Here is a 26,676-nt window from a genome sequence, read left to right as displayed (position 1 = left end):
CTGCAAGTGTGTTTACTTAAACCAATAGTTTTACAGATTTTTTTCCTAAAATTGAACTGGATTTTGAGACATAAAATGACGGTGTTGGTTCTTCAAATTCAGCACATTTAATCACAATGAGAAAGAGCTCTCTTTCTTTCTTTCTTTCTCCCTAGTCTATTTTTTGCTGTCATATCACATTACAGCAGCACACAGGAGAACTAATTCAAATTCTGTTCCAGCTTCTTTGACCTCTTAGATAATCCAAATATATTTTACCAATGGTGAGCCTGAATAATACAAGTATTTGGTTCCACCTAGTTTACACTTCAAATCCAATTGAATAAGTTCCTAGAAGAATGCAATACTAAAAAATTGTCCAGTTCGATCCAAATTCCCTATTCAGAGATTGTTACACATTGCTGTTTAAATGAATCACCTTTTTTTTTTTTTTTTCTCAAATATTTTTAGGTGTAATTCATTGGCTAGATATTTCACAACATGTTCAGATACATTTTAAATGTCATCTGTCAATCTATGTGTTCTATAAGTACTTAACTAACACCATGTAGTTAGTATGTTGTGCTAGTATTTAGCACACCAAAAATCACCTCTTTGCCATCTTGCCAGACCCTGATCAGTCACTAGGAAAAGAAAAAAGAAAAAAAAAAAAAAAAGAAGAAAAAAAAGAAATGAGTAGAATGAACTGCAAAAAATTCATATATAAAGACCACATGGAAATAAAGTAAATGCAAGTTTGCTTTCTGTTTTCTAACATCTGCATGTTATACATGACTTGTATGCATGTTCAGAATGTTTTCCTTATAATATTTCAGACTTGGTCTCATCTATTTATTTTAAGGTAGCCTAATTCCTGTGCTTCAGTTCTCTTTACACAGAGTTTAGGCTGCGCACCAGTCATCATTGTCCTGCTCTGGGAACAGAAGTCAGAGGATCCAGATGACAAGGAGGGAAAAAGACTCCTCCATAAGCAGCATCTGGCTCTTTGGCAGATTTGTCAAGCACTTCTGCTAATGGGTTTGGATTTGCCCAGGGGTCTTTTATGTGGTTACATTGCAGATGGTCTGTCTGTTCTATCTTCTCCTTTTGAATGCTTTTATTTAAAAAAAAAAAAAAGGAAAGAAAGAAAGAAAAAAACACAAAAAAACTTTCATCTGATCCTTAGAATTTACACAGTCCTTCCCAACTGATAAGGTTCTTTATGAGTCTCATAAGATGCCTGTGCATACTCCTTTCTGTTAGAAATCTCAAAGCTTTCCATATATCCAAATGTGTGTCTTGAGTTTTGCTGGCAATTCTGGACTTAGTTCTCCAGTTTAGCTGCCAAGTGATATAATTTACTGTGATCTGAGTCTGTATGTTTGTCAAATTTCTGTGGGATTGACTTTATGTCATTTGTAGAGCAGAGGTAACTTTACCTCCCCTTAAAGCATGAAATATTCTTGCCTTCTACTAGCCTTCCACCTTTGAAAACCTAAGTTCAAATCTGGATCTGGTTATAAGTGAAAATGAGTATGATGGTCTCAATCTAATTCATAGGAGATTCTTGTCTACCATTTAAGAGAGGTCCAGGACTGCAGCAGCAATTCTTTGGGAAGGTATGTTGGCAGATCTATGGAAAAAAAGCATATACAATGCCCAAATAAATAAAGCAATTTAATGGATTGGCTTTTTAGCAAAATTATTTATTGTGTGACCCGAGCGAAGAAGAGGGTAAAAAGGGAATGCATCTTCCTTCCTGAATTTTCTATTTAAATTTACAACTGTATCTCTAAGACTTTAATGTTTAAAATTTTGTATTTATTTTACTTGCTTTTCATTGTAGAAGTAATTGGCAGGTGACTAGACATAAGATCACCTTTTATTCTTATGTTATTTCAGGGTTTTATCTTATTTCCCTTCTAATTATATATATTAAATTCAATGGAAAAAACTTTGTGTTCTCAAATAATGTAGTGCTTTTCAAGTCTTTCTCAAAATAGTACTAGAGAAGCATACTCATTCCCTTTAGGGTTTAATTATTATACTATGTTTCACAACAGTAATATTTTAAAATTTACTGAGAAACAAAACATATAAAACGCAATCATGTTGTTATTAATGTCTCCTAGTCGCGTGCCCTGTATTGCTAATCCAGTCCTTAACCACTGGGCAATCTGTGCTAAGTGTGGTAACATTACAGTCTTAGCCCCAGGAAGTCTGCAGTATAGATGTGCATGACCTTAAAAACCAACAACACCACAGAGTTTGTTTCATCCTACCCTGTTTTTCCCTCGAACTTTGACAGAAGTGGGTATATTATGATTTTTAAAGGCAGGATGGTATGTCAGAAGTCATACTGAGGTCAAACCATTTGGTGTAAATTGGGCTTTTAGCAGACAGAGGTATAAAGTACAGGCAAACCAGCAAACCTTTTACAGTTTGCATCAGACATGCTGGTTTTTGGTTCGGGGGTGGGGAGGGGGGAGGGGGTAAGGGTGGGGCATGGGATATGGAGTAGCTGGAGCCAGTGCTTGTCCTTGCCTTTGCCCTCTGTCTGCATGGACAGGCAGGTGTCCCCTACTGCAGCTCACTTGTCAGAATCCAGTCTGAGCTGAGACTGGAGGGTTCCCATTTTGCATCTGTACCTGCCACTCCTTACAGCTTCAGGGGATAATTCAGAAGGGATTATGCCCTAGAGTCCTCAGCTACATGTATTTATTGACTCTTAGAAAAATCACCAACTTCTACGGACGCCTACCTATGCAACCTGCTCTAGGGAACCTGCTTTGGCAGGGGGGTTGAACCCAATGATCTCTGGAGGTCCCTTACAATCCCTACGATTCTGTGATTCTGTGATTGTGTAATTCTACCCAAATTAAAAAAGGTACATAAAAACTGTGTATGTTCTTTAGGTCTTACATTATAAAATTATAAAATGACTTAGGGAAATCAAATAGTGAAGCAAAATTAAATGTAATCATTCAATATCATTTGTAAAGAGTAACCAGCGTGAGTATATTTATCAGGACATCATCTATCAGGACAAATTGAAAAGGGATGCGTGCAATGCATTCAATGTACCTTGCTATCCAGAATAGTTACCCATAGCTACACCTTATTACTTAATAGCAATGATTAAACGGTAAAGCAGTTAAAGCATCGGGCAGTCAGAAAGTTGCATATGCTTATTTCATATTCTAAACATAGAACATTATTGTGACTGCAATTAGAGAAGAGAAATAATTGCTTTTGACACAAACTGTTTTAGAGCCAAACATAATGTGCTCCACATGAAGTAAGCTACAGAATTTTTGTCTTGGGAGCCAAGGTTCAGATCAGGTTTAACTTTTAAGGGGAACTTCACTGTTAAAAGTGAGACATGCTAATGTTTCCCATGTTAAGCTTGCTTGCCAGTAGCTGTCTGTATTTTATCTTTACCAAAAAAAAAAATGAGAGAAGATTCAGAATGTTTGCATTAAAATATAAAGTTTGAATTGAGTGTGAAAGTGATATGTTTTTGACAACTCTTAGTCAACGATCATAACTCATTCTTTCTGGAGATGGATGGAGCTCTTGCAGGCCCCTGTACTGGTGGCTAATGAAATTACGTTGAAATTAGGTACAATACTGCACACCTGAAAGACCTTCTTTCCCTTGGGCAATCCCTGACAAAGAACCACGTGTTTCAACCACTAGTTTGAAATGTAACAGACATTTCAATTCAGGGAGTCAGAGACACAACTAACCCTCTGCTGTCTTGTTATGAAAACGTGAGCTAATGTTTATATCGTGCAGTCCAGGCTCCACTGAAGCCAACAGCAAAATTCCCAGAAATTTTAACAGGTCTCTCATCCATGATTTCCCAATTTTAGGCTTGCTTAAATATTGTGGTACATGACTAAAGTTGGCACTGTTGTTATGTTGCAATTAATAATGTAGATACATACCAGGAACTGATATCTGGACCCAGACGGTCGTCTCACTGTTCCAGTTAAAGTCATGCTGTTATGCAATGAAGGATGGTGCTGTGTGTTTTCCCTGAGATGTTTTGAAATTATATGCAGTGAGCTGGGTGACTTCAAAGGCCATTTCTAACAAAAGACAGATTTGCAACAGGCTAGTAGTTGGCAGAGCTAATCGTCAGTTGTCTAAGTGCGCTTTAGTCTGTATATGTAAGAAATGTCTTTTTTGCCCAAATGAGACTTAAAAGCACCAAATAAAGACTCAGCGAGATCCTCCAGTTGTCCAGGTGGTTGCCTGTTCCTCTGGGTCAGGTCACCTGCTGGAGATGCAGGAAAAGCCGAAGTTCCCCTGACCAGTTGTGCTACAGAAGTTGTAGTGTGGGAGAGAAGGCCGCAGGCTTGTTGGTTGTGTGTTAGCCATCTCCACAGAAGTGTTTGTTATTTGTTTATGACACAGATCATCATGTCGTAAGAACCACAGGGTCCGTAAGTGCTGATCACATCTGGAAGTGATCAGAAGTGCGAAAGGGAGCTGCTGGGTGAACTGCTCTTTGAAAATGTGTCCCTGTGATCCAAAGACCGGTATTTAGACCTTACGTATCTGTAAACTGGTAGTCTGTATTTCATGTAAGTTCAATATTTGACAGCTCCCTGTGGAACTGCAGTGTCATTATCGCTTTTGATTTACTTAAATGCCCACATAATGACTTCAAAAACTACTTCAGTCACCTTTTTTTTAAGCAGTAGGTTAAACATGGGTTTAACCTCCCATGTACCTTCCTGTATTTTCTGTTCACACTGGGACTAGAAGTCCGTAACCCAGCCTGTGGACTGTATGGCAAAGCTCACGGCAGGGTGTTAAACGTCCAGGCGTGAGCCAGGGCTGTGACAAGGGAGCATTCGTGCCATGAAATTGTTAGGGCTGTAGGTACCATGGGGTCCATGGTGGGCCAGGTTTTATGCAGACCAAGAAAGTTTATCTCCTTACCCTTCTCTCAGCTACTCCTCCTCAGGTAGCCATAAGCCAGAGAACAGCCTCTGGTTCACTCTGACTACCAGTTGAGGTGTTCTCTGCCTGGATCCTAGAGTTAGATTTTCTCCTACCATCTACCTTTTTCAAGGAGAAAATAGGAAATATCTGTTCAGATGCCACATTACCTCTTGACAGATACTTCCTTCAGAGCCTGGAGCGAATACCCTGAACTAAAAATGTATCATAACAAACCTGTGCCCATCACAACCCACAAAAGAAATCTCAAAGTCTTGGATCCAGCTGTCCAGAAGGTATCAGTCAACGTAGCTTTACTTTTTTTTTTGTTTGTGAGCATCCATTTATTGCAGCAGAATATAAGAGTTTCCCATATAAAGCTATCATCTGCTTTCATCAAATCAAACAAATCTCAGACTGCAGACTGGGGAGGTGGAGCGGAGGGGAGCCACACAGGGAAAAGGTTGTCAGGGAAAATCTTTTTAATGACAGTCTCCCTGTTTTTGTTAGTGGTTAGTGTAGACCTGTGTTGTATAACTGAAGAAACCTCTTGAGCACAGAGAGGGTGAGCTGGAAGTTTATGCTGAAGTAAATAATTTAGTAAGCTGCTGGTTTTTTTTGGTTTTGTTTTTTTTTTGTGTGTGTGTGTTTTGTTTTTTTTTTGTGCTGCAGAGTTGTCTCAATTTTTATGTATTTATTTTAATACTTTTTGGCATTGGACAAATGGACACCATGCCCAATAGGAGAAACCAGAAGCATTTCCTAGAAATTATTGTATGCTTTATCCACAAGTGGAAATCAAAGTTAATTTTGCATTTTCTATTAATTGTGTCAAGAAAATGTTGTTGATCCCCAGCAAAGTCAGAGGGGAGTGAAAAAATAATTTTCTGTGGATTTGTGGCCAACTCAATTGCACCAGAACAGACAGTTTTCTGTGGTTTGCTGGAAACCACATTAAATGACATTAAAATGAAGTAAAATGTCTCAGTCAATCAAGAACCAGAGAGACCATAGTGTTTCTGACTCTCAAGCAAATAATAGTTTTCAGCAATTATGTAGCACAAAAATCTGAGCCTTCTAAACTCATTAGTGTGTTTAGACATCACCAGAATAAATCTAACCTTTTCACCTTCAGTTTATTCCTCAAACAGAATAAGAAAGTAGCAGTGTTTCTTCTCCAGCAAAAGAAAACTTGAATTTGGAAGCAGTTGTTTTTCATATTGTTTAGTCATATTTTTTTCACTAGACCCACTGAGAAGATATCCATATACTCCTTTTGGTAAAACGGTATCTTCTTATTACTATAGCAAAAGCCATATCCTAGACTAACAAAAGATATGGCCTTTGGTGTTTGAGAACATGTTGAGAAAAGAAGGGAGCATGGATGTAATGAAGACAAAAAATACCTGACACCTGGCTGTAAGGAAACACAGAATCCCAGAATGGCTCAGAGCCAAAAATGGAGGGTAAGAGCAGAATTGTGACTAGGGAATTGGGCAGGGGGGCTGGGGAAGAAGTGGCAGTGCTGTTAAAAGAAAAATACTTTTTATCTAGCTGTAAGTGTTGTCCAGAGGCACACTACAATGCTGGCCTTTGTCACTGAACCTGTTTGCTCACAGTCTCATCTGAGCCCTCTGCACCAAGTGCAGCCTAAGCACTGACATTGACTGCCTGGCAGACATCTCCTGTAAAGTAATACTGTCTACATGAGTGTTTTTTTTTTTTCTTTCATTTCTTTTTTTTTTTCCTCCTAGAATTAGAGCTTAAATAGCCAAGAGAAAGACAATAGGCATGAAAGAAAATTGAGATACGATCACAGCCAGCGCCACTTTATGCCCCAAAGGATCACCAGCGGAGTCCCATCCCCTGCAAGATAAGCAGTATTGTTGAGATCTAAAAAGCTATAAAACAAAATTGAGTAGTTCTGATTTTTCTTCAACTTATTGTCTCTGTACTAGAAGGATCCTCTCTGCAGTGCTGTTACTGCAATGCCTGGGTAGAGGTTATTTTCTTGTGAGCTTGAACTCATGCACTGTGTAAGTGCATGATAATATTCAAGTATGCAATGAATCATCCATGGTCATAAGAACTCTAGTACAGTCTTTATTGTACTGTTAAAATTGTATGAAGCCGAACCCCATGGTATTTTTATTATATATTAACTAGGTGGTATTTATTGACATGGTAGAAATGCTAATGTTGTTCTTCGTTTCACTGAAAATTCCTACCTGTGATACCCTTTATCTGACATTGGTTGCAGATTGACAGAGTATTTTTCAGAATATCAATGTTGTGGCATTCATTTGCTTCTTCCTCTTATCTTTTTAATATGGAAGTTGAAATCCTAATTGCCAGACCATGAGAAATAGAAATTATATAGCTAGAATCCACCTTCCATCCCCAAATGGTTGCAAAAAGTTTAGCACTTATTTTCTGGATTGTTAAAAAAAAGAAAGAAAGAAAAAAAAAAAGGCAATAAAATAAAACTCTGAAGAACATTTGCTGGTTATATCCCTATAACATGACATTTTTCACTGCTTCTTAGCACTGTATCAGATCACTTTACACATTAAGAAACGAGGCCTTAAGGAGAGTGGAAAGGAGCTCTTGCTAGTGTCCGGCAGCATTATTTGTTTTTAACTCTCTGGCAGACTCCCAGAACTTGTATGCTTTTGTGAGATTGTGCCTAGAATAGCAAGAGATGTGGTATTTTGGCCATCTCTTGAGCTTGAGAAGATACAAAGCAGGCTTTGATGAGCCTGAGAAAACAAGAGAGACAGTCACCCCAGTGGAGCAAATTTATCTCATCAGTTTTTCTGTTTCTTCCTTACCTTTTACAGTGGCAAAAGTGCCATACACAAAGTAAAAGCACCTGGAAAAGACAATATTAATCTGTATTTTAGTGTTAGTATAATAATTAGAAATGTTATGATACAGTTCTGTATATATTAAAAAATATACCTGTTGTTATTGATTATTTTAATCTCTGTTGCAGATTTTACATAAATTTTGTTGAACTGACATTTGTGTATGTGTATGCATTCTGATTTGTTGTCAGGGTGAAAGGCTTGTAGGAGCTAGCTCAGACTGAATGTGGAAGAGAGATATGCTTATGAGACATGTTCAGAACATGGCTGGAAGACCTGGGGAAAAAAAAAAATCTATGGGGAATGGAAATAACAACAGCTCACTTGTCTTCAAAACTGTATAGTTGGTCAGAGAGTTGAGCTGACAGCAGTAGGAAACAGATTTAGCTGAGTCTGAACAGATCTGTTACTCAATATTCATATTGCTCTATAAGTTAAAGTTAAATAAAGGGAAATGCCCTTTTTGTTTAATTTTAGAAGCTCCAAGGTAGCTGACATCTTAATTGGAGAAGGCTCCAGGTTTCTGTGAGAACATATGGATATGTAAGTGGAGTTACAACAGGAGGGATGTAAGAAAAAAGGGAAAACGACCCTTCTCCTTCTGCCCCCAACAGTGGGGTACATTTTGCGACAGTGAAATTTAGTAAAGGTTCTGCTAAAGAAAATTATGTAGAAAAATTCCTTTTAAAGAATTTTGAAATGAAAAATACTTTTAAATGCCTTTTGTTCTGGTTAATATAGAAACTATATACAGTTATTTAATCAGTTATTTAATCTTAAATAGTCCTTTCAATTCACTTTTAGTTTGGATTTGTAAAATACTCATTTAGGATGTAAAACACTTTGTTTTCACATTAAAATATTTTTTCTTCTATAGCTCTTTGATAAATGATTTCATACTTTCAAAGTTATTAGTAGAAAACAGTTTGAAATATAGTAAAAATATTTTATATATTTTGCATTTGAAAAATTATGCCATTAAAAAAATCTAAATATGATCTACTTGTAGAATTCATGAATAATCAATTAATTTTTTAGTTGTGGAAGAACCCAGCTCTTCCTACATGTTTATTATATTTTAATTGGAAATGCAAACAGATAACAGTGTTGTAACAACTCAGAATTTTTAGAAATAGATTTTAATTCTGCCAAAGAAAAGCAGTGTACTAACGTAAATGTGATTGTAATGGGGGAAGGGGGAAAAGAGAGAGGTGAGAGTTTTAAAAACAGAACCCTAGAAGCAAGGCTTGAACTTGTTATAAAACTATATAGAAACTATACAGAAATGGAACTGTTAAGTTGAGCAACCATAATTATCCATGCTGAAAGCTTCCTATGCTAGTTTAGATTATGATGGTCAGCTGTACTCTTCAGTGGAGCAAGATGCATCACAGGTTCTGTTTAGCAGCCATTGAAAAGACAGGTGGGAAAATTTATTTCCTTGGATGCTGTTCCTTAACCCACTACAGAACATAGGTTAACCATTGAAAAGATACCACTTCATGCCAAGGAACAAAATGTGCTCTAACATGGCAAGCCAGTATTCATACACAGATGCAAACAACTTCCATTTGTTGCGGTTGTCCCTGTTCAGGTTGGAGTTGAAGCCCACAGGGGTCTGTCTGGGAGGCTGTTCTGTGCAAAAGGGGTGGTTTAGAGACTTTTCCAGTAAGCCTCTGAAATGATCCACTAAACATGTGCAAATACCAATTTTCAAAGACTTAAAGCGCAGCCAAAGCAGAATAAAAGACAAATCCATCTTGCCAGATTTCAGGTTTTTGCTCAGAAGCTTGGAGTCCTGTTAGCAGTCTTCAAACAAACAGATGAGGAATTTAAAACATCTTGCAAAAACATTTCCTTCCAAAATATTTCTTTTTATACAATTTAACGTTTTACTTAATTACTCTGAAAAGTAGCCTTAGACAGTTAAAGAGTGGGAAAACTAAAGCTCAAACAGTTAAATTCCTGGCAGAGAAGAAGGAAAAAAAAGAAAAAAAGGTATACAATGTATTTTTTAAAGCAGCTTTAACAATGGGCTTTATTATTATTTTCTTTAATTGAAACACACTGCCTCTACTAAAATATATATATATTTAATACATAAAAGCATAAAATTACAAGTATTAATTGATCCTTCAGAGATCACTCTTTATTTTTTTTTTCTTTTCTCTTTTTTAGTTCAGGAAAACACGTACTGAACCCAAACCTGCTTCTGATTAAGTTAGTGAAAGCAGGACTCTGATAAACATTTAGTTTGACAAAATGAATTCAAGATGTTGGAATTATTTCATCCATTTTATTAAACATTTTTCCTGAATCCTTCATTCAATGAAAATGTAAGATTTGAGTAGGTCTATTACATCTTCTCGAGAACTTTTTAGGCTAAAGGTAAACTAAATGCAACCAGAAAGGTGAATTGAATGACATCTGTTACACAGAAGGCAATGTGCACTTGAATAAATATATCACATAGAGATATATTAAAATAATCCCCTTACTTGTTCACACAGGGTAGAGCACCCAGGATAAGCATAAATGTATACAAGTGGTTTTGTGAAGCCTTTTAGTGTTTTGGAAATCCTTTTCTTTTTTCTTTTTTCTTTTTTCTTTTTTTTCTTTTTTCTTTTTTCTTTTTTCTTTTTTTTTTCTTTTTTTTCTTTTTTCTTTTCTTTTTTCTTTTTTTCTTTTTTCTTTTTTCCTCAATAGACTGCAAGTGCAAGATGTATTTTACTCATCTAAATAAAATGTGTATTTGTAAATATACTATTTTAAAAATAGTGTTAATTAATGAACTTGCCCTGTGTGGACATCTATCTGCCTTTTGCTAGATGCTGACCGTAGAAAACAAATATAAGACATTATACTTTTCTGCATAAAAGGTTTCATACTGGTGTGGGACAAAAACTATTTCCTTTTATAAAACTGGTGTATGTTCTTTGATAAGCAAATGAAAACCAGTGGACTTAGTTTTCTGATTAATAAAATCTGATTGATTGAAGTGTGAAGAGTGCTTAAGATGGATAGTTCTTACATACAGTATCTGGGTAAATCAATGATTTTGGTTATGAAAATGTAGCTGAAGCATTTAAATTTGTGGCCATGATAAATACCTGTCTGAAAATAAATTATTGTAGTTTTCATGCTAAACAAGAAAAAAATACATGTGAACTTTTCAAGTTAGAACTGCTCATTAGGGATCTCTGGGCTGATTGTACTTGAACAGGAAATCATGACACTTTAACTGCTAAGTGAACACGTGGGGAGTATTAAACTGTATATGCAATGAAACGCACATTGTTTATTTTGTGTAGCATTCTCCTGCTCCCTTAAATACATACAAGATGGAAACTCACATACTTTTTTTAACCTTTAGCTGCTATCCTTGTACAGAAACTACTAAACAAAAACTGACGGAATAGTAAACCACTTGAGTTCATTTTATTTCATCTAACACTGATCACATTTCCAGTAGACAATAAATATAATGCACTGCTGACAGATGTGTGGAAATGTATATACAATTAGATGATGAAATTTGGGTCAAAGCAGTTCAAATCTCAGTTTATGCCTTTGAATTTCCGTGAATATTGCAATAAAATTCCTACCTGCTGATGCATGACCTTCTGCAATATCAGCTTACCCTGGCTCATCCAGGCTGCTGTTGGGAAGACTGCCCTGCCAACAGTATAGTGGTGCATCTCAGGCAGGATTCAAGCATTTATTGGAGTAAATGAGATTTTTTGCCTGGCTTTGGATAAGACCTTGGTGCACTTTCCCAATTGAGATGTAGTATTTCCTAAACTAGAAGATACTCAGGACTCGAAAGCTCTAAACCTGGACCCTGGACAGGCGAGAGAGTTGGGCCTGTACAAACCTCATGAAGTTCAATAAGGCCAAGTGCAAGGTCCTGTACCTGAGCTGGGGCAATCCCAAGCACAAATACAGCCTGGGCAGAGAATGGATTGAGAGTAGATCTGAGGAGAAGGACTTGGGAGTACTGGCAGATGAAAAGCTCAATATGAGCCAGCAACATGCACTAGCAGCCCAGAAAGCCAACCGTATCCTGGGCTGCATCAAAAGCAGCGTGGTCAGCAAGGCAAGGGAGTTGATTCTCCCCCTCTGCTCTGCTCTCGTGAGACCCAACTTGGAGTACTGTATTCAGCTCTGGGACTCATGCACAAGAAGGACATGGATGTATTAGAATGAGTCTAGAGGAGGGCTATGAGGTTGATCCAAAGGCTGGAACACCTCTCCTGTGAAGACATGCTGAGGGAGTTGGGTTGTTCAGCCTGGAGAAGAAGAGAAGACTCTAGGGAGACCTCATTGCAGCCTTCCAGTACCTGAAGGGGGCCTACAGGAAAGCTGGGGAGGGACTCTTTGTCAGGGAGTGTAGTGATAGGACAAGGGGGAATGGCTTTAAACTGAAAGGGGTTAGATTTAGATTAGAGATAAGGAATTAATTCTTCACTCAGAGGGTGATGAGGACCTGGCACAGGTTGTTCAGAGAATCTATGGATTGCCCCAACCCTGGAAGTGCTCAAGGCCAGGCTGGATGGGGCTTTGAAAAACCTGGTGTAGTCGGAGGTGTCCCTGCCTATGACAGGGGGGTGGGAACTAGATGGTCTTTAAGGTGCATTCCAACCCTAACCATTCTGTGATTCTGCGATTTGTGTCTTGGAGTAAATGAATGTAATGAGAGGCAAAGTGAATGACCCAGGATTTCAGCTGAACTGGGAGCACAAAATGGAAAACATTGTCATTCTGGATATTTTTCATATCTTGGAGGAAAAAAAAATTATATATATATATATATATATATATTCAGACAGCAGACCCATATTTTATGGAAATATGGTGAGTTTTGTTTGTTTAATTGATTTATTGATTTTATTTTGTTTTGTTTTATTTTGTTTTTCCCAGAAGAGGATGTGTGGAGTACAGAAGACAGTTTCAAAATGAAACTTGCAATAAATAATTAGGATGCTGGGTGTTGCATATGCAGTTGGCCACTGCTCTTCCTGGCCATAATATGAAGATACAGGAGCAGTTGTGCTTATTGAACTATCAAAACTGTTCTCTTTTTAGTCATTTCAGCCTTCTACAATTCATTTGGTCTTTACAGCTGTGTAAGACAATCTTTCTGTTGGCCATTGTAGTATACATATGGTAAATGGTTCTCCTGTTGCAGATGGGCTGGCAACTTTGCTTATACATAGAAAAAAGGCTTCTTTGGGGAAAAAAATCTCAGTAATTAATTTATAACTGAAGCAAGGAAAAGGCAAGCACACACTGCAAATTAGATTGTTATTACCAGTCTAACAAGAAACACTCCTTGTCTGCTTTGTCTGAGAAAGGCAGATCTGTTGTCACTGAATGAAAGCCATCCACAGTCCCTCAGTACAACTCTGACACTGGAATCCATTGTGGTCTATATCTACATCATTGTTTTTTATTGAAAGTTTTTGAGTCTCCTAGAAACGACTCAGAAGAAAAAATATCAAGTAAACTAGTAAGAATATATGCATTTTTAAGAGTGAAGAAACTTTCAGATGTATGGAAAAGGCCTGTTAATTTACCTGTGTGTTCTGTTACTATGATTTAGTATGAATTGAGTGACTACTGGTGGTTAGAACACAGATAACGGGAGGCAGAAGTTCTTATTCTGATTTGCTCTGCAATGACTGATTTTTTACTTAATTTCTCTGTTTTCTTCTAAGAAATACATACTTACATACATTTATCCATCTAGCCATCCATCCTTGCATGTGTGCAAGCATACATATATTTACATATATATATATATGCACTGCCTTATGTACATCTTATACAAGCTCTTTGAGCAGTTTTGTAAGCCTGTGTCTTTTACTTCATAATAGTTGGAGGAAAAGTGGGTAATACTGGTGTTGCTGTTCACAACAAATTATTTGCTACTTTCTTAGGTTTAGTAAAAAACAACAACAACTCACAGGAACAGGTATTGATTTGTTAATCTAGCTACATTAAAAATTTTCCATGTAAAAATGCTTTTTTACAAAAAGTAGATTATTATAGGTAGTACCACAATATATATAAATACCATCACCTTATTTAACAGGTCTATGGAAATGCAAGATCTAGCAAGTCCTCATAATCTTGTTGGAAGCAGCGATGCACCAGGTAGTTCCAAACTGGATAAACCTAATCTCAGTAGTACATCAGTTACAACAAATGGAACAGGAGGTAAGTGTAAAACATTTCTGGTGCATAGAAAGTTTGGGCTAGCTTTTAGTCATATGCATTTTTAACGTTATTTCAATGATGAGTATAAACCCGCTTATAAACCCAGAAAGAAATATTTAAAAAATTCCAGTCATACCAGTGTAAATCTACTAATCCCTATTTCTCCAATTTCCACCAATTGAAATAAGAGGCAGAACTATGCAAATGTGAAACTAAGAAAATTATTGTACAGTTGTACCAGGTCTTAAAGGCTTGGTTATACCTGTTGGTAACTTGACATATATTGCATTTTCTGCTTCATACTTCATTGCTAAACAATAATTTACTGTTATGCCCTAAACTATACCCATGTAGATTTATTTTCAAACTCTGTTGAAAGAAGTGCATCAAAATTGTCACTACTGCTGGCTTAGGTAATTTTTATTTTATGATGAACTTGCTAATTCTATTTCTTGGAATGAACATTTGTCATAAAGAGATTTTTAGGTTTCCCTCAAAACTTACTGTTTATTATTGCTGTATCTATTACTGTAGACACAGCACTGCTGTGCAGATACAATACTGATGTTCCAATATTTTCAGATAATAGATTCTTCCATAGCTGAGACGGAGGAGTAGGAGGAAGGGTACCACATTCTGAGCTGGAGTCCTGGCCCCATTACCGTTCACGAGAGTGACACCATGGATACAAGTCCAGCTGGAGTTTCAGTCTGCTTTTTTGGAGCTTATACATGGCTGTAGTTTAACAGCTGGCACCAAAAAGACCTTTGTAGTTTGTTCTTTCTGGCCATGATGTAAAACATTTTATTTACTTATCCCTATTTTAAATATATTTATATATATATCTGTAAATCTCAGTAAAAAGTGAATATGCATATGAAGGGAATAGAGCCCTACAAAAAAAAAAAAAAAAAAGCTGAACCATTAAGGTTCAACCTATTTATTTATTTTTAATAGAATCCATATTCCAGCTTAAATAGAAGGGAAAACTTCAAGCATACCATTAAAGAACAGTAATAAATATATGCCCCTATATTATACTTTAATAAATAAACTGGTTAAAATAATGCTCATAAAAACAATACAGTGCAGTTAAAAGACTTGGCTCAAAGAGTAAAAACACTTACTTGCATTGAAGAATATTCATGTACACTGAACAGACATTCGGACAATGAACCATTGTACCATTCCTGTCCTCAGGAGACAACATGACAGTTTTAAATACTGCAGACTGGTTGCTGAGTTGCAGTACTCCCTCCTCTGCAACAAGTATGAGAGATCCTGGTACAGTGCATGTGTGTGGTGGTGTCTCTGTGACTGCTGTGTAACTTCTCTTGGTTTGCTCTGTTCTTTTGTTCTCTGGTTTGAACGTTTCCATGTTGTTTTTTCCACCCTTTCCCAAGAGGCTATTCCCACAGCCAGAAAACTGGAGGGAAGTTGCAATATATAGTTATCTTACTGTACTTTGAAAGACATTCAAAGAGCAAGGAGAATTTTAGTAAACTTAAAATTAGCTTAACTGCATAGATGCACTGAGAGCCTGGGAGAGCCCCGTGTGGTGAACATGCCGGGAAGGGCTAATTCTCAGCATTTCTGTAAGTCAGACCAACAGATTTTCCACTGAATGTGGAATGTAGTACTGATTGTGCTACTGCATGTAACTTGCCACATGTGTCTCACAAACGTTTGGCCAAATTTTCCAAGATGTTGTTTTCATTTAGGAGTTTCCTCTCCCATGTGTTATTAATTGTTATGAGATACAATGATTAATAATAATTATATATGTGTCATTGTCACAGTACATGTGGGATTAATCACAGGTGTAAATGTTCATCACTGTGACTCTCTATAAGCCATTACACAGGTGCTTAAGCTGTGACGGTTTGGACTAAATTTAGGAAGATCTTAAAAAGTTTCCTTCTGAAAAAAAATAGGAATAGATTGCCATTTGCAAGTCAGAGTTAACAATAAATAAAAGATAGATAAATAGACAGATAGATAAATCAGACAAGCACAAAATAATATTTTACATTAGAATAAATGGTTCCATGTGAATGTTCCTGCTGAATTTAAGTTTAAGGAATTTAAGTTTAAGGAAGGCTAATTTAGTCTGTCACCTCAGTTAACTATTCAGTATGTTGAGATAAATATAGAAGGTAATAATTTAACTAGTAATTAATAACAGTGGGGAAATGTAGTATGAAACTACTTGCATTACTGAGGGCACTTCAGCTTTGGTACAAACTGAAATTAAATTTTCCAAAGGCAGTAGCATGTTTAGATCTGTGCTTGAATATGTCCTGGTGAGCCCAATTTGTTCTGTATCTGTGCTTTTTCATACATCTGTACTTTTTAATATATCTGTCATTACGGGATATGTGCTTAAACTGTGTGGAGTTTTGCATGTGCCATAACCTGTCCCTTCATGAGGTGTATATGCTATAGGTTTTCCCTGGCTGCCTTTATTTGGCTGCTTCCATGTGCCTGCCATCTCCATCCTTCATCTCAGATGTTCTGCCCAAACTGGGCCCTATCTCCTGCCCTCCAGACCTGGCACAGCTCTAAGCTGAGCCTCAGCTTGCCAGGCAGCTGCCAGCCACCACAAGAGAAGTGCTGCATTTGGCTGCTGCCCTCTGTACAACTTTCATAGCTCATTGGCTAAACAACAGAAAAAAAATCGGAAGAAGATGAGCCTGTAGTCACACTTGTTTGCTCTAATATTACCTTCTACCTATTGCATGTGCTTGTCCAGCTTTGGGCATAGTAGTAGCATCTCCTGCCCCTAAAACTCCGTGTACATTCTCAGTCCTTAACACAGAGAGGTTCTTTAGGAAAAAAAAGAGGTTGTTAAAGTCAGAGTAAAAGTCATGTTGACCTGTTAAGTTTCTTCATCAAATAAAGAACTTATATTGTAGAAATTACTGTCTGTTTGGAGTAGTAGTAGGGGTTACTTTAGAAGTAATTAGGTTTGGGAGAAATCCCTGGAGGTCAGCAGGGCCAAGTCCTACTCCGAGTAGGGTTCATGGCAGCGTCCAGTCCAGTGCTGAGTATCTCTGAGGATGGAGGTGCCACAGCCACTCTGGGCACTGTCCCAGGGCCTGACTACTTTCATGGTGAAGAATGTCTTACATCTAATTGGATTGTTCCCCTGTGTCAGTTGCCTCCACTCCATTCACAGGACACATTCACAGAAGAGCATGCCTTTGTTCTTCATCTTCTTTGCACTTTCTCATTGGGTAGCTGAAGGCTAGCAATTAGTTTTCCCATCAGCCTTCTCTACTTAGGACTGAACAACCACAGCTTCTTCTGTCAGTCCTTGTACATCATGTGCCCCAGCCCTGACCATCATGGTAGCTCTCCTCTGTTAGCATCTGCAGTCTTCACTGTTAGCAACACTCAAATGCTTGAGAACACTTTTCATTTTATTTTTGCTCTTTCAGTACTTAAAACAATCCAAACTTAATCCACACTTAAAAAATAAATAAATAAAAATGAACACATCAGAATATTAAATTTATACTCTTTTAAGTATTCACTCACAATGATGGCTCAAACTCGTGATCTTTGCACTATGTCTAGAGTAGTTGCCTTAGTAGTATTACAACCACACTTTATCTCACATGTGTCAGGAAACCTATGGATGATTTTGTGTTTTGATTTGGTGTCAGCTTGTTTTGATTTCAGCTTTAAAGTTTTTGTTTGTTTGCTTTGTCTGATGTTAGAATTGTTCTTTTTTTTTTTCTTTTTTTTTTTTTAGTTAGCGTAGTGCTTTTTCACCCTCTTGTTTTAATGACATGCAACTTAAAAAAAAAAAAAGTATTAGTCCAAATGTCTAGCTACACTGAGGAAAGACCTTGATGAATTCCTTACTGTGATAAAATCTGAATGTAACAAAGTAGAACTGTTTAAAATCAAGCACATAAAAAAATAATTGCTACAAGTATTTTTCAACAAAACACAGTGACAATATGCTTTTTTTTTTTTTCCCTCAAGTTAAGTACATGAGAGGGTTTCTTTTGTTTTAGATCATTTTCTGCTTGACAGGGAGAGAAAAAGTTGGTGAATGTTTGTGCTGATGGAAGTGCACTGCAGCTGGCATTAACCAGAAATAGACAAAACTGTAGTAAACACTTCAGTTTGTTACTGAAGCTTTGGTTAAAGAAAATGGTTAGGTGCAAACCGAAGTGTTCTTCTGGATGCAATACTAGACATAGGTTTGTAGCTCAGTATGGGCAATACTGCAATACCTGCTTGAACAGAAAGAGTTAAAGGTGCTGAAAAGTAGTTTTTTTTCATGTAGGTAAATGTCTGCACTCTGAAGAGAAAAGAGACATGCAGCTTATAAAGTAACATATGACCAAAGATCTTCAGAGGGGAAAATAAAAAACTTTTCCACATACTATGGTTTGACATTCTCCTTCTGAGGTATAGGCAGACATCTGTATTTAGTAATCAGAAAGGCCTGAGGTTCAGCGGAGTGATTGTTATTTTGTAGCAAATGACCCCTAAGCTTTTTCCTGCTACATATTTTACTGATTTTATTGATGAAAATAAAAGTACCTTTCACACTTAAATAGAGAAATGGGAACAGTTACAAATGACTTTGTTCATTTTATGTAATCTTTGCCAGTTTTTGTTTTGCTTTGTTGTTTGTTATTTAAACTCCCCCAACCTCAGGCTTGCCCATGAAGTCAAATGAGGGTGCAGTGATGTTGATGGCTTAGCTGACATCCCTTGGAGGGGTCAGGTAGCTAGCTGGCAGAAAATGCTTTTGATCAGGATATGTTACATCTGCTGAGGGGCTCAGCCAGCCTGGTTGTCACAGCAAAGGCTTCTCCACAGACCCCAGGTTGTGTCTTTCCAGTTCCAGTGCCTGGCACATGACTGTGGCAGTGGCACGTACAGGTTCTCATCGCCACTGCACTCCGCATGCCTGGGCTGTGATCAGTGCTGTGATCTATTAGCAGGCCCCTGATATGTCTGATAAATGTTCACACATGCCTAACTGATCGTCACAAGGTGACTGTGGTAACGCTGGGGTTTGCCGATGTTAGTGTTTTTGACATTTGCCAGTCAAATATCTATTAAAAGTAGCAGCATATTCTGCACTGCTGTTTCTTACCACATCAGTCAGTGGTTCCCAAACTCCATTGCAAAAATCCATGCTAAATGGTCTGTGTAGGTAACATGTTAAACTATAAAATCTGGATTGCCGCTGTGGTGCCTTCAGTTATGGCTTGGATGGTAGGACTGCGTGATTATCTCTAAGAAATATTTTGAGTTTATAGTGGACCCAAATGTTTGGTAACCTCTGAATTAGAAGCTGACTTGTTACAGCTGTCATTTGTGCCCCACTGTAGTTCTTTTACTTCTTTTCTTTTAAACTTCACTCTTCTTTTATGGAAAATTGCTTGCTGGTGACCTAGCTCAAAACAAATAAATAAATAAAATCCCACAGACAGTGAAAAAGGTGAAGGAGAAGGCAGAATGCTGGCACTGTGAAAGTAATTTGCTTCCATATGAGCATGAAACCGTATTATTATTGTTTCACTCATCAGGCAAAACTATTTTTGTGATGTGCTATATCCCTTGACAGCTAATGTTTCCTTCCTCTCTGCTACTCTTAGGGAATTGTTGGAATCAATTAGATTTAGGTTGAAATCACCCCAGAAGATATTTCAGTTGCTAAAGCCAGTAGATAGCCGAGTGCACAGATAAAAAGCTATATAGATGCATGGCCATTCCAGATGGTAGCAATGGTAGAGTGTCTCAGTGCAGTGGTAGAGCAAAGGTCGAAGCTGTTGCACCACATGATTATTATATCTGGACTACCACTAGTGAGACAGGCATGAGGACTCCAGTATAAATTTAGAAGTAAAATCTCATGTCTACTTATTCTTCTATGTAGTGTCTCTTCTTGCAGTCAAAACAGAGCCCATGAACAGCAACGAAACAACAACAACAACTGGAGATGGATCGCTTGACACTTTTACTGGGTCAGGTAAAGCCATAATGAGATCATGTATCGCTATATGCACATTAATGTAGTATTTAATAACCTTCACTAATGAGCATTGCAGTGCATGGAAGTGATCTTTTAGAAGCCACAAAAAGTAACATTTTAATACCAAATAATAATTCTAGTTTTTTTTGTTTGTTTATGTAGATTAAAAAAATAATTGCATTTTTCATGAGCTATGATTGTAAAAAGCAGCTTTAATAATGACTAAGACCATTCCTGTATGTAAAAATCTTACAGTAATAATGTTATTATTATACCGTAGCTTTTTTTCAGTGCTAGTCTTGTATGATTTTAGGAAGAAAAAAATAGATTACCTTTGTAAAGGCTGTTCTAATTTGTAAAATTTTAAATCTTAAGGGTTATATTTCAATGCTAACCTTTCTATCTGTATGAACATTGTGTTATTTTAAACACTAGCCTGATTTCCCTTAGCTGCTTTCTCTCCATGTAAATATTTCAGTTTAAGCATTTTAAATATTTTAATGTTAATCATAAATTTCAGTTACTTCTTAAAAAATTAAGCCAGCAGCAACTTCTAAGTAGTTTCCTATAAATTACTAAAAGGCGATGGACTGTGAAAAAATATGGAAAAAAAACTGCCTTCTAATTATTAGGCTGAATCCTGCTAAAAATAACATTAGAAGGGAGAGAGAGGAGAATTGATTTCATGTCTGAAAATACCAACTCAGCAAGTGGTATTGGAAATACCAATTCAAGACTGAAATTTCACTGAAACCAAGAATTGCCATGCCACTTTTGGTAGACATAGGTAGTCACAGCCTATTTAAAATATTCTGGAAATAACGATGCTTCTGTATAATTACATTGTTTTAAAAACTGAGCACATGCTTCTGGAATTGTTTTTAGGCATCAGTAAATGCTGATACACTCTGAAGTTTGTTATTCAAAAAAGAGTTGAAAACAAATTTTGTGCCTGAAATAAAGATCTTTTATGAGATGTAAAGCAGCATATACTTTTTCTGATTAGTAAAAATGAAAAAAAAAAGTTCTCATTATGAAAGAAACAACATCAACTTAAAATCTAATATGTTCCATTAAAAAAAAATAGTCTTGGCTAAAAAAAGTTGGCTTTCTTTTTTCTTCCCTGTGATTATTGATACTCTGTCCTAAGATTTTATTAGTAATGATTACAGGTTATAAAATGTCTGACTATATGTGATTTTGGCATTGTTGATGAGATTTTTATCAGCCTGTCCCATGTATTTAAGACATCTGAGTTGTATCACACATGCAAAACATGGCTAAGGCAACATTTGCAGGAAGGAGGTGCCAAAAATTGCAGTTCAAGTTCATTCTTAGGTACCTAAATAACAGCTTGATTTTTCAGGATGCCACTCACCCCTTAGCTTCCACTGACAGGAAAAGAAGCATTGAGATCTTTGGAGATTTGAAAACAGTTGGCGCTGCCAAAAAATGAAGGAACTTGAGGTTTACACAATCTTTTTTTGTCAGTTAGCCACCTGCATATTCAAATGAAAAATGAGCCTGATTCTCTGTTTAAGCCACAAACTCAAGTATTCAATGAGTATGGTCATTCAAAGTGGGAAATTAGTAGCCTGCCTGTCAAAGTGATGTGCAGTCTTCATCGTCAGAATGAGAGGCAGAGCTCCCTTCACAATGTACTGAGCCTTTCTTAAGGAGTAAATCCATTACTTGCATTTTACTGGTACTTGTAAACTGGACAATATGATTGTATCAGTTTTGTGGCAGATGTCTTAAAAAATAAAAATAAAAACTCACAGAAAAAAGCATCTCTCTGACTTTTTAACCTAATTGGTGATTTGGGAAGTTTGATGTGTTGCTAAAGACAATAAATATTAACTAGTGGAAAGATGCCATTTCAGATGAACCAGCTGCAATTGAAAACAATGCATAGCAAAGCCCAGCATTTAACATTGTTTGCTTTTTCCCAAAAATCAGTAACAAATATATGTTATTCCCAATTGTGACAAAGTGATAATGCTAGTACTTTCCTGCAGCTTTCAGAGCACCTGTGAGCTCATTTCACGAGGATGCCTGGACATAAGCCACTAGCCACTAGCAGGGATATCACTTTCTCTGTTTTAAACAAACATAGGTCTGAAGAATTCAAGCAACTATTGTTAAGTAGGGAAATATTTAGGTATGTTATTAAACATTTTATGAAATAAAATCGCATAGGGGAAAGGCTCACTTGAGAGTCTGCCATGCAGAATTCTTCTCCTTCAAATATTCTACCCATTAAAATTGATTTCCATGGTCCAAGGGCAATGAAAACCCGTGACATGTCCTGGGGCTGAGCAGAAGGCTGAACAAGCTCTGTAGGGTATAAAGTAGCCAGCTTTGTTTCTGATGACCAGCTTTAACACAGAAAGTGATGATGAGATGTACCATGCAAGGTATATGGCAGGAGAGACAGAGGAGGCCTCCCAGGTAACGGATGAACCCTGATTTTTGATGGATAAACACTGCAGCTTTTTGAAACTGCTGTCTTACACTCAGGCTTGTTCCTTCCCTGACATTCTGCAGTCAGAGGTGCCTCCAAGACGGTCTTCATGGTCTTATGACTATGTCCAGTGCTAGGTTAATGGTTGGACCAGATGATCTTAGAGGTCTTTTCCAACCCAAATGATTCTATGAGTCCATGACAATAAACCTGCAAGTTGATACTGAGTGTGCTAGCCTTGAGTCTCACTTAAATAACATAAACTCAATATACTCAATAAGAAACCTCACATCTCAAAATTTAAGTTGAAAAATAAACCATGCAGATCTAATGAATTTAAAATGAGAGTTAGAATGGTGGCCCTGTCCTGGCTGTGGTGTTGCAGCTCATGCTAGGAGCTCTGCTCTCCCCCTTCTGTAGAGTTACCCCCTGAGAAAAAAAAACACCACTTAGCATAGGGTAGCAAGGTAGGGAGTCACACTGTGGACCCCTCTTCCTCTTCCTTTTTCTTCAGGATGGCAGTTGGTAATTACTATCAGTATACAATTTGAATCTTTGTGATCCTGTAGCAGACTCTTTTTGGTGTGGAGAGCTGCAGAACAATCTTAAACTGAGCATTTTCATACTCTGAAAATTTGCTGCAGCTGCTATATTGAGTGCATGCCTTTTTGTATTTGAATTGCTTAGAATACTAGATTAATTTGGGAACTGTTCATCATTTTAATGGAGCTGAGGGAAACATTTGAAGTTCTTGTCAGCCTTTCTATTTACTATTTATGACACCCAGAAAAATGATATTAAAAAAAAATTAAAAAAAATCTGAAGGCTCTAAAGGCAAGGTTGGGAAATGCCACCACTGCATAACCTTCATTTGGTTCCCTTTTGTGTAGAAATTGTGATTCACTATTTAAATGAGATCCTTTTAACCTATCATCTACACAGAATTTTCCAGATGCTTAATGGAAAAATACAGAAATCTAGTCTCTGTTAATTTACTGAACCCAACACATGCTATCAGCATCATTTATGGTCATTTCAGTTCTCCACATCCACCTTGGACAGTTGAGCTAACGGAGTAAATAGTAAGAGATGGCCGTCAGCTTTTTGCCCCCTCTGTGAATCAGCATTGGTTGGGATAGGGAAATGTCCTCAGCATTGTATTGAGCCTCAGCTCTCCCAGGCTCTCTTGTTTGGAGCTCACCTCAGTGGGCCCACGTATATCTCCTTTTTCTCCATAGATATTCCTATCCATTCCTAGCATATCCATTCCTATCTCCTGCAAACCTTTGTCTTTTCATCTCAGCCAACCCTTGTCAGCAATGTCTTTTGCCATCCAGTACATTCATTCCTCATCCTATTTCCTACCCCATCCTCAGACTTCCAGTCTAAGGAGCTCTTCTCTTACACATCTGTCCTCAAGCCTCACTGCCATTTCTGAATCTCCACCTTCCATGTTTCCTTCCAGTGGCCACCCCTCCTCATGGATAGAGGGTGGAGATGCTGGAACCCTGTGTGGCACAGTTCAGCCGGAACTGCCACCTGCGGCGAAAGTGGGCCCAGTGAATAGAGAATTTACCTGCCAACATCTGCATGCTGCTTTTACAGAGCAAGTGCAAAATGTGACTTTTTTTCTTTTCAGAAGTATGCAGCTTGATGGATTTTCACTTGAGAAATAAAGGGTCTTATACCTGCCCAGAAGACCATTCATTTGCTAAAGTCAAGTAATGAAGTCTTAGAAATTTTTGAGTTTTTCAGAGAAGAGACAGATCTGTTTTTAATTTAAAAAAAAAAAAAAAAAAGTTGTCTACCCCCGATTCCTATGGCTATAGAAAATGACACGGCTATGAAAAGCATAGCAACCTACCTTCACCATCTCCTCCATCACCAGTCCTCTCCACCAAAAGAGAAATAGGGTTACAGCAGTAAAAGTTGTTTAAATCTGATAACTGACTGAATTACAGTCCACAAGCCCTGCTCAGTCATAGTGTTCTCTTATTGTGGGTCTTATATCCTATGTTTCTCAAATGTCTCATTCTAAAATGTTCAAAAATAGATGTGAAAAGAAGAGAAAGAGTGAAAGGAAGAGACTTTTTAATTTGAATGTTGCACAATTTTTTTCTGGGGCACTTGCCCCCGTTCTGTCTCCTCTCTACAGTCATTAGTGACATTAGGTCAACTGAAAAAAAAAATCCTAAGTTCTTTGCTTGTCTGAATTTATGAAATAAGGTATATGCAGAAAGAATAAAAAAGTAGGCAGGATATTATTTTTTTGCTGAAAAACATTAGTTTTTCATAACTGAAGTGAGACAAATGAACAGTCATTCATTTTTTGTAGTTTATATCAGCTTTAGTAGAATGGTAAATGTGCTTTAACCAAGATGATTAATCGAGTGATGTGTCATTCAGCAAACAATAGACAAAAAGTGGAGCAGTATGGTTAAAAAAGATCCGATAAGCCGGTAATGGATCATGAAAGTTCCTTGCCCTGAGAATCACCAAGGTCACTGTGTTAGCTATTGCTTGTCTTCAGAAAGGTCACAGTGATACAACAGGCAAGACTAATTACTCCTCAAGAGTTAAATAAATACCAGCATTTTTTAGGGTTTTATGGGCAGTTTATGTTGATATATACAGCTAAAGGTTTGTCTAAATCTGGGAAAATCTTTATGCACACCAAGTAGATCACTCTACCGATTAAGCTTAAACCATGGAAAGACATTCTCAGAAAAGAAGAATAACCAACAAAATTAAATTCAGCAGATTTCCATCACAGGCAAATACTTAATATCTTTTCAGTCAGCAACTCTTTTATGAAATCTGGTAGCACATGTTCAAAAAAATTATTCACTTTTTTATTTTCAAGTCATTCTCAACTGCACATTTAAAAAAAAAAAAGCTAATGGTTTTTCTTCTACTGTATTTCCTTTTAAGTCGTACATGTTCTAAATGTGTTTAAACTAGCTTTAAAAATATGAAGTTCTGCATATGTTCAAAGCAATAGATCTCAAAGACATTAATTAGACCTGGATGTAGAAATATATCATGTTTCATAAAATAGTTAGGAACCTAAACCTATTTGTCACTTATATAATTCTGAAAGTTCATTTCTACTACCATTACGAATAACTCAGGAAGAGGGTACACTTTGAAGTACAACTATGATTGATTAGACTAAAGAAATTCCAGTGCTTCGTTGTGTACTACTTTAATCTTTTGAAAAGTGAATGAGCAGCAGATGGCCTAATAAAGACACTCTGTATGTTTGCCCAGTATGGATTTGGTCTGAAGGGATTGGTTCAACACTTTAGAGTACATATATTTGGAATACATCTGTCTTAGTCAAGACAGATGGCTAAAGGAAAGAGAAACTTCCAAACACTTGGAATTAATCCAGTGTGAGCACCGCTTTTGAATGAAATTTTAATAGGATGTGACTATTGTTCTGTTAGCTTTCTTGGAAGAATGCAGCTGTTAATAGTATAGACATACATAATTTTGATGGCTACTGTACAGGGCTGTTTTTGCTTACTTTTGAAATACAAATGTTGTTAGTGCCTGTGTTCTAATCAGCCTGTTGATAATGATGTTTATTTGGTTTCTAGTAGTCAGTTGGGTATCTCCCATCACCTAAGCAAACTAAAATTGATCATACCCATATAAAACATATTTTTACTATACAGTATCAAAATTAAACTTGTTAATGTAGACTGTAAACAATGAATGTTTGTTGAGTTTGCCAAACGTTTTAGTTTGTGTATTAAGATGTTACAGTTCAGGTGACATCTTTGTTGAAAAGCTGTTCATTTCAATGAGATTTTCTGCTAATGTGACTGTATTTGTATTTAGACTGTTTGGCTGTATTGGTCTCATGATGTTTTTAACTGTCAAACTCTTTGTTTTCTGTTTTGCAGTAATAACAAGTAGTGGTTACAGCCCAAGATCAGCGCATCAATACTCACCACAGATATATCCTTCCAAGTTAGTGTCTGTACCTCTTCTTGTCTTGTATATGGAATTGACCTTGGTTGTAGGCAGATCTGTGGTTTGCTGCAAACAAATATTCATCACCAGAAGAAAGAAAGTAAAATACTTAAGCCTCAGTACGGAATCTATTACAGTTCTACGTCCAATTTTTTGTTCTCACATGGCTGCAGAGTAAGATCTTACTCTGTGCAATACTGTACTGCTGC

General features: G+C 37.0%; 1 protein-coding gene across 23 annotated transcripts in view; it reads left to right on the top strand.

The window, feature by feature from the left end:
* EYA4 (EYA transcriptional coactivator and phosphatase 4) overlaps positions 1-26,676 on the top strand; it is a 158,477-nt gene that overhangs the window by 89,666 nt on the left and 42,135 nt on the right. For 10 of the 23 annotated variants that reach the window (XM_066994266.1, XM_066994264.1, XM_066994265.1 and 7 more), the window contains 4 exons: positions 13,894-14,018; positions 15,219-15,302; positions 19,927-20,019; positions 26,398-26,464. In XM_066994266.1, the coding sequence (XP_066850367.1) occupies positions 13,894-14,018; positions 15,219-15,302; positions 19,927-20,019; positions 26,398-26,464 (369 nt within the window). Of the gene's footprint in view, positions 1-13,893; positions 14,019-15,216; positions 15,303-19,926; positions 20,020-26,397; positions 26,465-26,676 lie in introns of those variants that run through there. The other 13 variants (XM_048075744.2, XM_048075745.2, XM_048075752.2 and 10 more) reach the window with 8 other exon arrangements.

This window comes from Anser cygnoides, chromosome 3 (genome assembly GCF_040182565.1).
Source record: "Anser cygnoides isolate HZ-2024a breed goose chromosome 3, Taihu_goose_T2T_genome, whole genome shotgun sequence".
NCBI classification, from domain to species: Eukaryota; Metazoa; Chordata; class Aves; order Anseriformes; family Anatidae; genus Anser; species Anser cygnoides.
The sequence above is the reverse complement of the archived record's forward strand: the minus strand, read 5'-3'. Positions and strand labels throughout refer to the sequence as shown.